Here is an 18,065-nt window from a genome sequence, read left to right on the forward strand (position 1 = left end):
CATGCCCCGGTATAGACGACTTCGATGACAGAATCAAAAAAAGTAAACAATACCAGTTGTGATAGAAATAATTCTCATTGTTCCTCTGGAAGTCTAGAGTATCGCGGTGGTGAGGATGGTTACACGATGGTTAGATGAAAGACAAAACTAGGAAGAGTTGGTGCTGCGGATGCCCGTTTTGAGGGTAGTGCCGGTTCGGAAAGAAAAAAGTTTGGGTATTTTTGAAAAAAGTGAAGGATGAGGCATCTCCCGAAATAATTCAAAGGTAATTGGCCAATGTTTTAAAAACAATTTATGATGGTGTCACCGTTGAAAAGGTTGATAACAGGCCAATGGAAAAGTCCTCGGTCTACCATAGTAAAACACATTTTTTCGGCAAAATTCAATTTTATTACTCAACATAGTTGCCTTCGAGGGCGATAGCGCGATTATAGCGATCTTCCAACTTTTCGATACCATTTTTGTAGTAAAATTTATCTTTCGCTTCAAAATAGGCCCCAGTTTCGGCGATTACTTCTTCATTCATTCAGATCTGGCGAATACGGTGGATGCAGAAGTAATTCGAAGCCCGATTCAAGCAATTTTGCCATTGCTTTCATTGATTTGTGAAACGGCAAATTGTCTTGATGAAACAGCATCTTTTTTTTCTTCAAATGTGGCCCTTTTTTGTAACGATTTCATCCTTTAAACGATCCAATAACGCTATATATGATCTGGCCCTTTTGGAGATAATCAATGAATATTATACCTTGCGCATCACAGACTACTGATGCCATAACCTTGCTAGCTGACTGTTGTGTTTTTCCTCGCTTTGGATTCGGTTCATCGTGTGCAGTCCACTCTGCTGACTGCCGATTGGACTCCGGATTGAAATGATGGATTCATGTTCCATCCATTGTCACATATCGACGCAAAAATTCAGGTTTATTGCTCTTAAACAGCTTCAAACACTGCTCAGAATCATTAACACGTTGTTGCTTTTGATCGATTGTGAGCTCGTGCGGCACCCATGTTGTACACAGCTTTCTCATGTATAAATATTCGTGAATGAAATGATGTACACGTTATGATGATATCTTCACAATGTCTGTTATCTTGATCGACTTCACTTTACTGTCATTCAAAATTACTTTGTGAACTTTTTTGATTTTTCGTCGGTGACAGTCTCTTTTGGGCGTCCGCTGCGTTCGCCGTCTTCGGTGCTTAAACGTTTAAACTTAGCATACCAATCAATGATGGATTTCTGGTGCAGACCCCGGAAACTCTTCATCAAACCAAGATTTTGCTTCAACTGTATTTTTCCCTTCAAAGAGCAATATTTTATCAGCACGCGAAATTCTTTTTTTTTCATCTTTTTTCAAATAACAAAAGTAGCTACACTCACAACGCAATATCACACCAACTAATGGTCGGACTGCTGTCACATTTTGACACGTATCGTTTGAAGGTTGGTACTAACTAAAAATCATATGGATTTAATACTAGCTCCGTCATATGTGCATCAGACCTGGGACTTTTCAATTGGCCTAATATTTTACAAAACCAGTGATAATATACAGGGTGAAACATAAGTGACTGGCCTAAGCCTAGAGATGAATACAGGTCATCCAGACCTTTCAGAAAAGTAGCTTCTTTTGTATCCTAAAACTGTTTGTTTCGGATATACAGGGTGATTCATGAAAATTGGCCTAAATTTCTGATATCCATCACTTGGAAATCTGCAATTCGATTTGGTTCATTAGTTCAAATTTTGTGGGCTTATTAACCTAGTGCAACCCTTCAAAACCATCACTGTAATTTCAATATTATCAGGGCAGTACTCAGATTATTGAGTTTTTTTCTTGATACTTCGAAATCTATATTTTTTACAAGTTTTGAAGAAATACCGTTATTGCCATGAAAAAATACATATCAGGTGTGTGAATAAGTCTTTCCCGTTTTTTTTCAAATTTTGAGCCTTTATTGTGAAAAAATGGTTACAAATGAATTATTGAAAGTATTGGCCATCGCTAGCTACAACTTTTCCCCATCTTTCTGGCAACATACGAATCCCGTTGCGAAAAAATTCGACCGGTTTGGCCTCTATCCAGTCATCCACCCATTTTTTGGCTTTCTCGTAGGAATGGAAGTGCTGGTCAGCCAGGCCATGCGTCATCGATCTGAAGAAATGGTAATCAGACGGAGCAATGTCTGGACTATACGGCGGGTGGGGTAGGACTTCCCATTTGAGCGTTTCTAAGTATGTTTTCACCGGCTGTGCAACATGTGGGCGAGCATTGTCATGTTGCAAAATAACTTTGTCGTGCCTGTCGGAGTATTGTGGCCGTTTTTCTCGCAGTGCGCGGCTCAAACGCATCAATTGTCGTCGATAGACCTCGCCTGTGATCCTTTCATTCGGTTTCAGAAGCTCATAGTAAACCACACCTAGCTGGTCCCACCATATACAGAGCATGAGCTTGGCGCCATGAATATTTGGCTTGGCCGTCGATGATGATGCATGGTCGGGTAGTCCCCATGATTTTCTTCGCTTCGGATTATCGTAACGGATCAACTTTTCATCGCCAGTCACGATACGATGCAGAAAACCCTTTCTTTTATGTCGCTGAAGCAGCTGTTCGCAAGTGAAAAAACGCCGTTCGACGTCTCTCAGCTTCAGTTCGTACGGCACCTAATTTCCTTGCTTTTGGATCATTCCCATGGCTTTAAAACGCTTGGAAATGGTTGTTCGGTCAACTCCCAATGCTTCAGCAAGTTCTTCTTGCGTTTGACACGAATCTTCATCAAGCAAAGTCGCCAATTCTTGATCTTCAAAGATTTGCGGCCGCCCGGAACGCTCCTTGTCTTCCACGTCGAAATCGCCACTTTTGAAGCGTCGAAACCATCCGCGAACACTTGAATCGTCGACACAACCTTCTCCATAAGCTTTCTGAAGCAACCGATGCGCCTCGGCAGCAGATTTCTTCAAATTGAACCAATAAAGTGAAACTTCCCGCAAATGACGTCGACTCGGCTCAAATTTCGACATTTTCACGATCTCAAAAATTTATGATGCGAAAAAATTTCAACTAATGTGTTAGTGTGGAATTGTTGACAGATGAATAAGCTTTGATTATGACATATGTAACCATTAAATACTCGCACAGTATTGGTGGCGCCATCTCTTACAAAAAACGGGAAAGACTTATTCACACACCTGATAATTCAGTCTAATCATCAGAGAATCATTAATGAGTTCAGTTCGAAAAAGGTCTTTAGAAAAAATGAATCATATAAAAATGTTAATCTTTTCATAAATTATTCCTGATGAAAAATTTGTTTTGATGAAGGATGAGAATATTTTGGCATTAATTGGAATAGTTCGTACTAACGACTTAAGTACTATCAAGGCATGTAGGCATATGTAGGAGGGCTGTGTGATATTCAGTCAGTCACTTGGATGTATAATTTGCATTTTTCATTGAATTATGACAATATTTCATAAAACTTGACTGAAATACAGAAAATATCATCTAATACTCGTTGCAGAAGGCAATTCCAAGATTCCAACATAGGATATACTATTTCAGACACTGATAACACATCTACACCACGAGTAATTGCGAAACGCTGTGCTCTCTCCATTGGGCCGATCATGGTATATAGCTTGGCTTGAATCTGATGTGAAAAATTTACTCAACAAGCAGACCTGCAATTTACTCCTATTCTATTCAATAAGTATTTCGAAGTATTTGCTGTCCAAGAAGTTATTTTTTCAGCAACCGTCCGGGAAGTGCTCACTTCCCGGACGCTTTTTCTCTGAGAAAGTGGCATTTCCCGGCCTAGTCCGGAAAGTACGTACTTCCCGGACTAGGCCGGAAAAGAATCATAGAATCCATAGCAACCGAGATAACGGCTGACAGTTCATATGAAATTAGTTGTCAAAAATTTGCATGTTTTTTTATCGCAATCGCAATAAAATATGGAAAGCAGCAGCGATAGTGTTATTTTACATGATTGCCGAAAAAATATTGTACGCAACACGCCCGAAAATGGTTTTTTTGGACTCACAGACTTCCAGGACTCGCTTACGCTCGTCCTGGAATTTTGTCTATTCGTCCAAAAAAACCCTAATTTCCGGACTTGTTACGTAAATTACTATATTCACACTCAAATTATGAGAAAAACCCATAAAAATCGGTAAGAATAATCATTGATTATTTCGTTTTGAACTGAGGAGTCACGTGGTGGCGTTCCCTCTTAACTTATAAATTATAACATTTATAAAAATATCAAAGAATGAACAAATCAGTGAATTATATTCTCGAAATAAACTTACATTAGATTCTGTTTGCACACTACCATAGATTGGCTAGCTCTTTGATTTGAGTGTTCTGGTATAGTCATTTCTCATTATATCTCTTGTTTTCAGGTTGTAATCATGATAGTCCATATTCTGCTTCAATTTTGTGTAGATTTTAATCAAATAATTTATTCGGAGAATTTCCAAAACATAGCATTAACATAGTATGAAGAATTCTTCCTACTACGGCATCAGCAAGGGCGTAGATCTATTTTTTCATTTTTTCTTGGGGGGGGGTGTGCTATTTGAATCTATTTTTTTTGACGCGTTTAACCGAATCTGTAATGTGAAAAAAAGAAGTTTGATAACGAAGTTTGAATCAAATTACTCGAACTTATTTTTTTCATTACCAATTCGGTTGTTCTTACTGAGTATTCCTAAAGTGGTTTTCGAAATAAAATGAGAGATTCCTTGGATAATTTTCAGAATAAAAGGAATGAGCCCGCAAACGGTTTGTTTTCCTGATACTAGGCGTTTCCTGTAGTCTTACTTTTTAGTGATGCTTATATGAGTTCTTCGAATCTTTATTGATCGCTACAGTGTGGGTAAGGGGTTGTCCATTAATCACGTGATCTTTTTTTAGCATTTTTTAAACCCCCCTCCCCCATTGGTGATACGTAGTGAGGTTTAAGACCACCCCCCCTCCCCCTTCTCAACATCACGTGTATTTTTACTACCTACAACGAATCTTAAAATTTTCTGAATATTAACTCAATATAAATACAGGTATAAACTATAATCTTTCTTCTGAAATTAAGGACCATAATAAAAATGTCTACACCAGGTTGCAAGTTTTTTTTGATTGCCATAACAATAATAATAAACGAAAAGTGTAATCATAGGAAAAACATGTATTGTACTAGTACATGAATATATTTAATGTAGTCGAGGTCACTACACGCCGCGCCGTGCTGCTTAATATTTGTTTAAAAATCGCGCGTTTGACGAAAAAATAAATACACGTGATATCTTACTACACCCCCCCTCCCCCTTGTGATATTTTCGTGATTTTTATCAAACCCCTCCCCCCCCTTTCAAGCCTCACGTGATTAATGGACAACCCCTAAGTTGAGTAGTTACCACAACTTATAATTAATTTATTCATCACAGCTCACTACATAGATCTTTATAACAATTTGGATTTTCCTGAGGATTACTGGAGAGCTGTTTGAAATTTTATTTTTCCCTCGAAATCGATAGCAGTTACGACAAAACTATAATAAACCAGAAAGTGTAGTACTCGACCAGAGTTTCTTTTCACATTTTTCCAAATTACCAGTAGTTCACCAAAAAATAGTTCTAGAGGAAAGAAGCGGCACCCTTCCAGAAAAAGTATCACCCTGTAGATTTGCATTCAAAATTAACATATTACAAGATGAAAACTACAAATTGGAATATCTATGCCCATTCAAGTTAAATATTTTGCGAAGGGAAGGTTCTATTAGAAAAAAATTGAACTTTAACACCTGTATCTAAAAATCAGAGCGTTTGTGGACTCATGTTCAATCAATCAATCAATAAGTTTATTAAAACAATTGTCAATAAACATACAATTCGTTACAGAGTTATAGGACTTAATTCATAAAATGATCCGAGAAATCTGTCATTGTTATTTGTACTTCCAATTTAGGAACACCGTTCAGATAGAATCAATTCTAAACTGATGTCTCCACTAATAAACTTCAATTTGAATGAAACACAATAAATTGTACAACACAGCCCAGACAATTTTTCAATGCGAATTACTCAGTTCAGTTCTACATATTGAAATTTTGTGACGAGAATGATAGAAAAAACCGAAAACAACGGGTAAATGTATACCGATGACGAATGCAAAAGATGGCAAATAAGGGGCGGTGCCGAGAAAGCGGTTAGACAAAGACGAGCTCGTAGTGCAATAGAAGTACTCATCTTGAAAGCGATAATAAACTAATCAACCGTAAAGGGGTCCGATTTTTCACAGACGTGTCGATTAGGGCTGGGAATCATGAATGAATGATTTGAATATTCGAATAATTATTCGAATAATTGCATTTTGCATTATTCGAATAATCATGAATATTCACTGAATAATCAATGACTACTTTTCTATTCATGAATAATCAGTGAATAATCGAGTATTCACTGAATAGTTGAATAATCAATGACTACTTTTCTATTCATGAATAATCAGTGAATAGTTGAGTATTCACTGATTATTCAGTGAATAGTTTTCTATTCAGTGAGTAGTTAGATATTTATGAAGTTACGAATGAAAGTTTGAAAGATCACTTGACTCACTATTCAGGAATGATTAAAACAAGGTTTTGTGATTCACTACGGACAAATGGTTTCATTAATATTAAAATTACTGGAAATTACATAATATTGAAATTGATAGATACAATTGAATTAAAATTATTATTCATAATAGTAGTAGAAAAAGATATTCAGCCAAAGAAAAATTAATAAAATTTGGATTTCATCAATAAAAAATTTTAAAAATGGAATATAAGATTCTAACATATGAATTTACCAATAAAGAGTTCTAATAATAATAGTATAAGATTCTACATTCGTAAATGTAACCTTGCCTTCCTATTCCGTATGCATTGACATTGCTCTATTTCAGTGGTCAAATATTGTTTTATGTATTCTGAATTGCGAAACGACGAATCTTTATATTCTTTTAAATCTATGGTCTTAAAATGTACACACATCGACTGAGACTGAAGTAACATCCTTCCCTAACAAAACTGAATCAGAAAACAAAGTTTTTTGAAAATTCCGTATAATTGATCAGTATGTGTATTCTTGAAGAATTCAATATTCTCAGAATCCGCTCGATCATTCTTTTTGTACCTTTAGACCTGTAAAGGGTCTATGTAGAATCATAGTATATATTATTCATATTCCTTATACTATGGTAGAATGTAGATTGTATTGTCCCAGCGAAGGTTTTACTGCGTCTATTTAAGGATCTATTGTATTTTGTACGTTGTCATGTGATAAAAAAATATCTGTATTTACCAAACGACAATTCGATTATAAAAACGAGACCGTACTAATTTGAATTATTTGTTTGGATTCCGAACACTGACAGGAGAACCAAAAATGGCGTTGTGTGACGTCTCACTAATAGAGCGTATATGGCGAAAGGCAAAACACCAAAACGATTATACCACGTCGCAAAGGGTATATTCACTCATCAAAACGCTCGGTTTATTGGTTCATCAAAACATGAGTTTAATCACTGAATAATCATTGAATAATCACTGAATAATCATTGAATAATCACTGAACAATCATTGAATAATCACTGAATAATCATTGAATAATCAACGAATAGTTGAATATTCATGACTACTCATGAATAATCAAGCATGAATATTTGTTTGAATGAATTATTCGAATAATCGAATAAATTTATGGATGAATATTCGAATACAAAAAGGCGAAAAAGTCCCAGCCCTAGTGTCGATTCAAAAGAAAGTAAAATGATTATTATTGATTCATTTTATGGAGAAATTTTCATTCTTCGTCTTAGCGAGATTTCTAAAATTTTATATTTGTAAATATAATCAAATATAATTGGGGGTAATTGCCCCCAGTACCCCCCATTTCTACGCCTTTGGGAAAATACAAACTCTGACTTCAAATGTGGAGCTGTGGATGCGAATAGAACTGATGAAATTGCATCAGTCGGAGAAGCACGGAAGGATTCAAGTGTGTCTTTTGAAACACATGCCCCGGTATAGACGACTTCGATGACAGAATCAAAAAAAGTAAACAATACCAGTTGTGATAGAAATAATTCTCATTGTTCCTCTGGAAGTCTAGAGTATCGCGGTGGTGAGGATGGTTACACGATGGTTAGATGAAAGACAAAACTAGGAAGAGTTGGTGCTGCGGATGCCCGTTTTGAGGGTAGTGCCGGTTCGGAAAGAAAAAAGTTTGGGTATTTTTGAAAAAAGTGAAGGATGAGGCATCTCCCGAAATAATTCAAAGGTAATTGGCCAATGTTTTAAAAACAATTTATGATGGTGTCACCGTTGAAAAGGTTGATAACAGGCCAATGGAAAAGTCCTCGGTCTACCATAGTAAAACACATTTTTTCGGCAAAATTCAATTTTATTACTCAACATAGTTGCCTTCGAGGGCGATAGCGCGATTATAGCGATCTTCCAACTTTTCGATACCATTTTTGTAGTAAAATTTATCTTTCGCTTCAAAATAGGCCCCAGTTTCGGCGATTACTTCTTCATTCATTCAGATCTGGCGAATACGGTGGATGCAGAAGTAATTCGAAGCCCGATTCAAGCAATTTTGCCATTGCTTTCATTGATTTGTGAAACGGCAAATTGTCTTGATGAAACAGCATCTTTTTTTTCTTCAAATGTGGCCCTTTTTTGTAACGATTTCATCCTTTAAACGATCCAATAACGCTATATATGATCTGGCCCTTTTGGAGATAATCAATGAATATTATACCTTGCGCATCACAGACTACTGATGCCATAACCTTGCTAGCTGACTGTTGTGTTTTTCCTCGCTTTGGATTCGGTTCATCGTGTGCAGTCCACTCTGCTGACTGCCGATTGGACTCCGGATTGAAATGATGGATTCATGTTCCATCCATTGTCACATATCGACGCAAAAATTCAGGTTTATTGCTCTTAAACAGCTTCAAACACTGCTCAGAATCATTAACACGTTGTTGCTTTTGATCGATTGTGAGCTCGTGCGGCACCCATGTTGTACACAGCTTTCTCATGTATAAATATTCGTGAATGAAATGATGTACACGTTATGATGATATCTTCACAATGTCTGTTATCTTGATCGACTTCACTTTACTGTCATTCAAAATTACTTTGTGAACTTTTTTGATTTTTCGTCGGTGACAGTCTCTTTTGGGCGTCCGCTGCGTTCGCCGTCTTCGGTGCTTAAACGTTTAAACTTAGCATACCAATCAATGATGGATTTCTGGTGCAGACCCCGGAAACTCTTCATCAAACCAAGATTTTGCTTCAACTGTATTTTTCCCTTCAAAGAGCAATATTTTATCAGCACGCGAAATTCTTTTTTTTTCATCTTTTTTCAAATAACAAAAGTAGCTACACTCACAACGCAATATCACACCAACTAATGGTCGGACTGCTGTCACATTTTGACACGTATCGTTTGAAGGTTGGTACTAACTAAAAATCATATGGATTTAATACTAGCTCCGTCATATGTGCATCAGACCTGGGACTTTTCAATTGGCCTAATATTTTACAAAACCAGTGATAATATACAGGGTGAAACATAAGTGACTGGCCTAAGCCTAGAGATGAATACAGGTCATCCAGACCTTTCAGAAAAGTAGCTTCTTTTGTATCCTAAAACTGTTTGTTTCGGATATACAGGGTGATTCATGAAAATTGGCCTAAATTTCTGATATCCATCACTTGGAAATCTGCAATTCGATTTGGTTCATTAGTTCAAATTTTGTGGGCTTATTAACCTAGTGCAACCCTTCAAAACCATCACTGTAATTTCAATATTATCAGGGCAGTACTCAGATTATTGAGTTTTTTTCTTGATACTTCGAAATCTATATTTTTTACAAGTTTTGAAGAAATACCGTTATTGCCATGAAAAAATACATATCAGGTGTGTGAATAAGTCTTTCCCGTTTTTTTTCAAATTTTGAGCCTTTATTGTGAAAAAATGGTTACAAATGAATTATTGAAAGTATTGGCCATCGCTAGCTACAACTTTTCCCCATCTTTCTGGCAACATACGAATCCCGTTGCGAAAAAATTCGACCGGTTTGGCCTCTATCCAGTCATCCACCCATTTTTTGGCTTTCTCGTAGGAATGGAAGTGCTGGTCAGCCAGGCCATGCGTCATCGATCTGAAGAAATGGTAATCAGACGGAGCAATGTCTGGACTATACGGCGGGTGGGGTAGGACTTCCCATTTGAGCGTTTCTAAGTATGTTTTCACCGGCTGTGCAACATGTGGGCGAGCATTGTCATGTTGCAAAATAACTTTGTCGTGCCTGTCGGAGTATTGTGGCCGTTTTTCTCGCAGTGCGCGGCTCAAACGCATCAATTGTCGTCGATAGACCTCGCCTGTGATCCTTTCATTCGGTTTCAGAAGCTCATAGTAAACCACACCTAGCTGGTCCCACCATATACAGAGCATGAGCTTGGCGCCATGAATATTTGGCTTGGCCGTCGATGATGATGCATGGTCGGGTAGTCCCCATGATTTTCTTCGCTTCGGATTATCGTAACGGATCAACTTTTCATCGCCAGTCACGATACGATGCAGAAAACCCTTTCTTTTATGTCGCTGAAGCAGCTGTTCGCAAGTGAAAAAACGCCGTTCGACGTCTCTCAGCTTCAGTTCGTACGGCACCTAATTTCCTTGCTTTTGGATCATTCCCATGGCTTTAAAACGCTTGGAAATGGTTGTTCGGTCAACTCCCAATGCTTCAGCAAGTTCTTCTTGCGTTTGACACGAATCTTCATCAAGCAAAGTCGCCAATTCTTGATCTTCAAAGATTTGCGGCCGCCCGGAACGCTCCTTGTCTTCCACGTCGAAATCGCCACTTTTGAAGCGTCGAAACCATCCGCGAACACTTGAATCGTCGACACAACCTTCTCCATAAGCTTTCTGAAGCAACCGATGCGCCTCGGCAGCAGATTTCTTCAAATTGAACCAATAAAGTGAAACTTCCCGCAAATGACGTCGACTCGGCTCAAATTTCGACATTTTCACGATCTCAAAAATTTATGATGCGAAAAAATTTCAACTAATGTGTTAGTGTGGAATTGTTGACAGATGAATAAGCTTTGATTATGACATATGTAACCATTAAATACTCGCACAGTATTGGTGGCGCCATCTCTTACAAAAAACGGGAAAGACTTATTCACACACCTGATAATTCAGTCTAATCATCAGAGAATCATTAATGAGTTCAGTTCGAAAAAGGTCTTTAGAAAAAATGAATCATATAAAAATGTTAATCTTTTCATAAATTATTCCTGATGAAAAATTTGTTTTGATGAAGGATGAGAATATTTTGGCATTAATTGGAATAGTTCGTACTAACGACTTAAGTACTATCAAGGCATGTAGGCATATGTAGGAGGGCTGTGTGATATTCAGTCGGGCAAATGTATAAGAGAAAAAATGAGAAATTCAAAAGCTTATTTTTGCTTATGTAATAATTTTCAACACAACAAACTAATGAAAAAAAATTAAAAACCAACAAAAAAATCAGAAATGACAAAATAATAAATATATTTTTCCGACTATTTCCCTCGTCTAAATTTCCACCAATCACAAACTTTCCATTATTAATTAAAAATGGTTTCTAGATGAAAAAACTGTGAGACAGTACATGTCTGCAGTTTTTTTGAGTCTACCCGCGGAAAAACTTGACAGCTATTGTCATGAAAGAATACAATATCTTCGAAAACTCATAAAATAGTCTTGTCAAATACCACAATGCAAAGTAATATTTTATTAACAAAAAGCGTTGGTGCAGGTGTAAAACCCTCGTCTAAAGATTGGAAATCTTTTTCGAGAGCATAGAGAATTATACAACATGAAGATCCAGAAAATAGCAAACATTTGCATTTTAATGTTAGAGGTCCTATAAGCATTAGGTATACGAGAAAATGGCTAATGGTGAAAATTATTTTTTGTTAAATTGATTTTTTGTTGTTATTCAAAATTATATATTTCAAATTATCTTTGAAACGAATAAATGAGTTTTAAATTGGAGATAATTTTTTTGTATCAAAATTAGTTCTTCAATTAATGGGCGGTATTTTCTCAAGTATCTACTTTTTTATCAATTACAGAAGTCTTTTTTGTTTTTTTTTTTTATTTCGAAAAGATTGATTAATTTCATGGAATAATCGATAACTAAACGAAAATTGTCAATTTTAGTTGCTATAGAGTATAGACAGTTCTTTTTTCATTCATAATTTCATAATTTTTCAAAATTACATATTTTAAAAATGAATAAATGAGTGTTAAATTGAAGATAATTTTTTTGTATTAAAATTAATTCTTTAATTAATTTCGGCATTTTCTCAAGTACCTACTTTTTTGTCAATTACAATCTTTATAACAAAGGAAGTGCTTTTATTTGTTTTTTTGTAGTTTCAAAAGATTGATTAATATCATTAAATGATCGATAACTAAACGAAAATTGTTCATTTTATTTTTATTTAGAGTATAGACAGTTCTTTTTTTCATTCATAATTTCAAAGAATATTTTTAATGAATTATTATAAACAAATTATAGTCTAACAAACATTTATCTTTTGATGATGAACGAACTAGCCCGTTACTTTGTAATAGTACATTTTATATGGAATATGAAAATTATTTCGTTTTTATCACTATCAAAAAGTAACAGTATTTAAAGATTGTTAAAATTTGGAAAATCACTATGGGTCAGGAAGTTTTGAGCGCTCATTCATTTAAATATATGAGATGTGGTTAATTGTGAATACATTGTTGTGTGTTGGTTCATTTAGACGAAGAAATGATCCTGAATTTCGACATAATCATTTCAGTGATTATTTCACATATACATTGAATAGAAATTAAATACATTTATTATGTATTATATAACGTCATTCATTTTTATACAATGAATATTTTTCAAATGTCTTATATTTAAATTCCGTGACAACAACAATTATTATTATTATTATTATTATTATAACAGGGCTATTGAACAATAAAATTATGAGTTTTATGAATAATTCAGATATCTCAAGATACATGGGTTTATTATGATAATTATTATAAATTATTATAGTAATGAATGCCAAAAATATCTAATTGCGACAAGAAAGGTTATTATGTTAATAGCCATATATGTTTGATGTAGATACAAATATTTTATTTTTTCTATGAATTTGATTCTAATAACAACAACTACAGTATTAAGACACAATTGTCCTATTAATCCTTTAGCTGAATATATTTTTGTTTTACAAATTTTTATTTTTTTGGAATTTGATTCTTTTATATTGAAAATTATATATTTAAGCAATGTCTATATAAAGTTGTCGTTTTGAAATCAAAAAATTAACTTTCACATTATGTCTAGGCACTTAATTTACATCTTGAGAAGAGCAAACATTTTCTACCTAATATTTTATCAGGAATGGTATCCTCGACACTGGCAAATCATAAAGGATTAATTCATGTGAGACGTAATATTCCACAGAATTCGTGAAAAGATGATAAATGATTTTATTAATACCTTCTTTGTGTATTTATCGGTACCTTCCTCCAACAAGAAATTTGAATTAATTTGTATTATATGCTTATAATTTAAAAAACGACTTTTTTATGCTTTGATGTTTAATACCTATAAAAATACGAAAAAGTTAAACGTACCGTACTCAGAAAGGAATTCTACTAGAGCTTGTAAAAATCTCATTTCAAATGGCATTTTGCAAATGTATACACCGAAGATTGGAAAAATTATTTAGTCCAAAATTCAAAAAGTTTTGCACATTCCCCACTTCTTTCGAAATTATTAATAATTAAGGGTGTCAAGCCAACTGTTTATTCGCAGTGATTATTCAAGTGCCCAAGTGCAAGAAGTCGTCGCTGGTTATCGAAAAATTCGATATTGAGTTCTCGCGATAACTACAATATTCGTTGATAAAATTATAGAACGACCATGTCTTCAATAAGTAAATTAATGAATTCTTGTTCTATAGATGATAATTCCAGATCTGCCATTACATACTACGGAGCAAACTATGACACCCTGCATTATAGTCGAGAACTTTTGGATGGAACGTCGGTGCATTCATGGAAGTTGGAGTCAGACGAACTGGATCAACTAATAGAAGAAGATCTTGAACATCCTTCTAATTATAAAGATAAAGACGAGGAATATATAGGGGATGCCGGGGGTGCTATAGCACATTTTCTGAAGAGTGAGTAAACTGAAAATTTCTTATTTTTTTATCCCTCATTTTTTCTTCAGATCTATAAGGATCTTGGATAGATTCATTTGATTACAATAAATATGAGCACTTCGGGAAATTCATATTTATTTTTATCAAATTAATGGAATTTTTATAAAGTAAGGACTGAATCCATCATATATTAGAAAAATTCATTGAAATTCTGAACTGAATAATTTCCGTTACTTGATAACTGTATAATGACAAAAATTACGAAAAAAATATGAATAACTTTGGAGATCATATTAGTTGATTTTCATATATATATATATATATATATATATATATATATTTAAATAAGGGTGCCAAGCCAACTGCCTACCCGCAGTGATTATTCAAGTGCCCAAGTGCAAAAAGTCGTCGCAGGTTATCGAAAAATTCGATTTTGAGTTCTCGCGATAACTTCAATTTTTGTTGATAAAATTATAGATCGAACATGTCTGCAATAATTGAATTGATGAATTCTTGTTCCATAAATGATATTTCCGGATCTCTAAATACATACTACGGAGACTATGACACCCTCCATTATAGTCTACAAATTTTGGATGGAACGGTGCAATCATGGGAGTTAGAGTCAGAAGAACTGATTGAACTAATAAGAGAAGATCTGGAACATCCTTCTCATTATGAAGATATAGACGAGGAGTATATAAGGGATGCCGGGGGTATTATAGGACATTTTCTGAAGAGTGAGTAAACTGAAAATTTCTTATTTTTTTATCCCTCATTTTTTCTTCAGATCTATAAGGATCTTGGATAGATTCATTTGATTACAATAAATATAAGCACTTCGGGGAAACTCATATTTATTTTTATCAAATTAATGGAATTTTTATAAAGTAAGGACTGAATCCATCATATATTAGAAAAATTCATTGAAATTCTGAACTGAATAATTTCCGTTACTTGATAACTGTATAATGACAAAAATTACGAAAAAAATATGAATAACTTTGGAGACCATATTAGTTGATTTTCATATATATATATATTTGAATAAGGGTGCCAAGCCAACTGCCTACTCGCAGTGATTATTCAAGTGCCTAAGTGCAAGTCGTCGCTGGTTATCGAAAAATTCGATTTTGAGTTCTCGCGATAACTACAATTTTTGTTGATAAAATTATAGAACGACCATGTCTTCAATAAGTGTATTAATGAATTCTTGTTCTATAGATGATAGTTCCAGATCTCCGATTACATACTACGGAGCAAACTATGACACCCTGCATTATAGTCAAGAACTTTTGGATGGAACTTCGGTGCATTAATGGAAGTTGGAGTCAGACGAACTGGTTCAACTGATAGACGAAGATCTTGAACATCCTTCTAATTATAAAGATAAAGACGAGGAATATATAGGGGATGCCGGGGGTGCTATAGCACATTTTCTGAAGAGTGAGTAAACTGAAAATTTCTTATTTTTTTATCCCTCATTTTTTCTTCAGATCTATAAGGATCTTGGATAGATTCATTTGATAAAAATAAATATAAGCACTTCGAGGAAATTCATATTTATTTTTATAAAATTAATGGAATTTTCTTCAAGTAAGGACTGAATCCATCATATATTAGAGAAATTCATTGAAATTCTGAACGGAATAATTTCCGTTACTTGATAACTGTAAATGACAAAAATTACGAGATAAAAAATATGAATAACTTTGGAGACCATATCAGTTGATTTTCATATATATATTTGAATAAGGGTGCCAAGCCAACTACCTACTCGCAGTGATTATTCAAGTGCCTAAGTGCAAGTCGTCGCTGGTTATCGAAAAATTCGATTTTGAGTTCTCGCGATAACTACAATTTTTGTTAATAAAATTATAGATCGAACATGTCTGCAATAATTCAATTGATGAATTCTTGTTCTATAGATGATAGCTCCAGATCTCTAAGTACATACTACGGAGACTATGACTCCCTCCATTATAGTCTACAAATTTTGGATGGAACGGTGCAATCATGGGAGTCAGAAGAACTGATTGAACTATAGGTAATAGAAGAAGATCTTGAACATCTTTCTAATTATAAAGATAAAGACGAGGAATATAAAGGGGATGCCGGGGGTGCTATAGCACATTTTCTGAAGAGTGAGTAAACTGAAAATTTCTTATTTTTTTATCCCTCATTTTTTCTTCAGATCTATAAGGATCTTGGATAGATTCATTTCATTAAAATAAATATAAGCACTTCGGGGAAATTCATATTTATTTTTATCAAATTAATGGAATTTTTATAAAGTAAGGACTGAATCCATCATATATTAGAGAAATTCATTGAAATTCTGAACTGAATAATTTCCGTTACTTGATAACTGTATAATGACAAAAATTACGAAAAAAATATGAATAACTTTGGAGACCATATTAGTTGATTTTCATATATATATATATATATATATATATATATATATATATATATATATATATATATATATATATATATATATATATATTTGAATAAGGGTGCCAAGCCAACTGCCTACTCGCAGTGATTATTCAAGTGCCTAAGTGCAAGTCGTCGCTGGTTATCGAAAAATTCGATTTTGAGTTCTCGCGATAACTACAATTTTTGTTAATAAAATTATAGATCGAACATGTCTGCAATAATTGAATTAATGAATTCTTGTTCTATAGATGATAGCTCCAGATCTCTAAGTACATACTACGGAGACTATGACTCCCTCCATTATAGTCTACAAATTTTGGATGGAACGGTGCAATCATGGGAGTCAGAAGAACTGATTGAACTATAGGTAATAGAAGAAGATCTTGAACATCTTTCTAATTATAAAGATAAAGACGAGGAATATAAAGGGGATGCCGGGGGTGCTATAGCACATTTTCTGAAGAGTGAGTAAACTGAAAATTTCTTATTTTTTTATCCCTCATTTTTTCTTCAGATCTATAAGGATCTTGGATAGATTCATTTGATAAAAATAAATATAAGCACTTCGAGGAAATTCATATTTATTTTTATAAAATTAATGGAATTTTCTTCAAGTAAGGACTGAATCCATCATATATTAGAGAAATTCATTGAAATTCTGAACGGAATAATTTCCGTTACTTGATAACTGTAAATGACAAAAATTACGAGATAAAAAATATGAATAACTTTGGAGACCATATCAGTTGATTTTCATATATATATTTGAATAAGGGTGCCAAGCCAACTACCTACTCGCAGTGATTATTCAAGTGCCTAAGTGCAAGTCGTCGCTGGTTATCGAAAAATTCGATTTTGAGTTCTCGCGATAACTACAATTTTTGTTAATAAAATTATAGATCGAACATGTCTGCAATAATTCAATTGATGAATTCTTGTTCTATAGATGATAGCTCCAGATCTCTAAGTACATACTACGGAGACTATGACTCCCTCCATTATAGTCTACAAATTTTGGATGGAACGGTGCAATCATGGGAGTCAGAAGAACTGATTGAACTATAGGTAATAGAAGAAGATCTTGAACATCTTTCTAATTATAAAGATAAAGACGAGGAATATAAAGGGGATGCCGGGGGTGCTATAGCACATTTTCTGAAGAGTGAGTAAACTGAAAATTTCTTATTTTTTTATCCCTCATTTTTTCTTCAGATCTATAAGGATCTTGGATAGATTCATTTCATTAAAATAAATATAAGCACTTCGGGGAAATTCATATTTATTTTTATCAAATTAATGGAATTTTTATAAAGTAAGGACTGAATCCATCATATATTAGAGAAATT

The 18,065-nt window shown here is 34.2% G+C and overlaps 1 protein-coding gene across 3 annotated transcripts; it reads left to right on the forward strand.

The window, feature by feature from the left end:
* Window positions 1-8,073: 8,073 nt before the first annotated feature.
* On the forward strand, window positions 8,074-16,583 carry LOC123678193. 3 transcript variants are annotated; one of them, XR_006747199.1, is made up of 3 exons: window positions 8,074-8,326; window positions 14,074-14,295; window positions 14,755-16,583. XR_006747199.1 is itself a non-coding variant. In XM_045615085.1 (2 exons), the coding sequence occupies exons 1-2, from the start codon at window positions 14,762-14,764 to the stop codon at window positions 15,594-15,596; spliced, it is 351 nt and encodes a 116-aa protein (XP_045471041.1). In that variant the 5' UTR covers window positions 14,590-14,761; the 3' UTR covers window positions 15,597-16,583. The 3 variants fall into 3 exon arrangements, 1 of the variants encoding a protein (XP_045471041.1); XR_006747198.1 differs by lacking the exon at window positions 8,074-8,326 and having other exon boundaries at window positions 11,475-14,295; window positions 15,502-16,583; XM_045615085.1 differs by lacking the exons at window positions 8,074-8,326; window positions 14,074-14,295 and having other exon boundaries at window positions 14,590-15,017; window positions 15,502-16,583.
* The last annotated feature ends 1,482 nt before the right edge of the window (window positions 16,584-18,065 follow it).

Source organism: Harmonia axyridis, chromosome 4, assembly GCF_914767665.1.
Source record: "Harmonia axyridis chromosome 4, icHarAxyr1.1, whole genome shotgun sequence".
Classification (NCBI taxonomy): domain Eukaryota; kingdom Metazoa; phylum Arthropoda; class Insecta; order Coleoptera; family Coccinellidae; genus Harmonia; species Harmonia axyridis.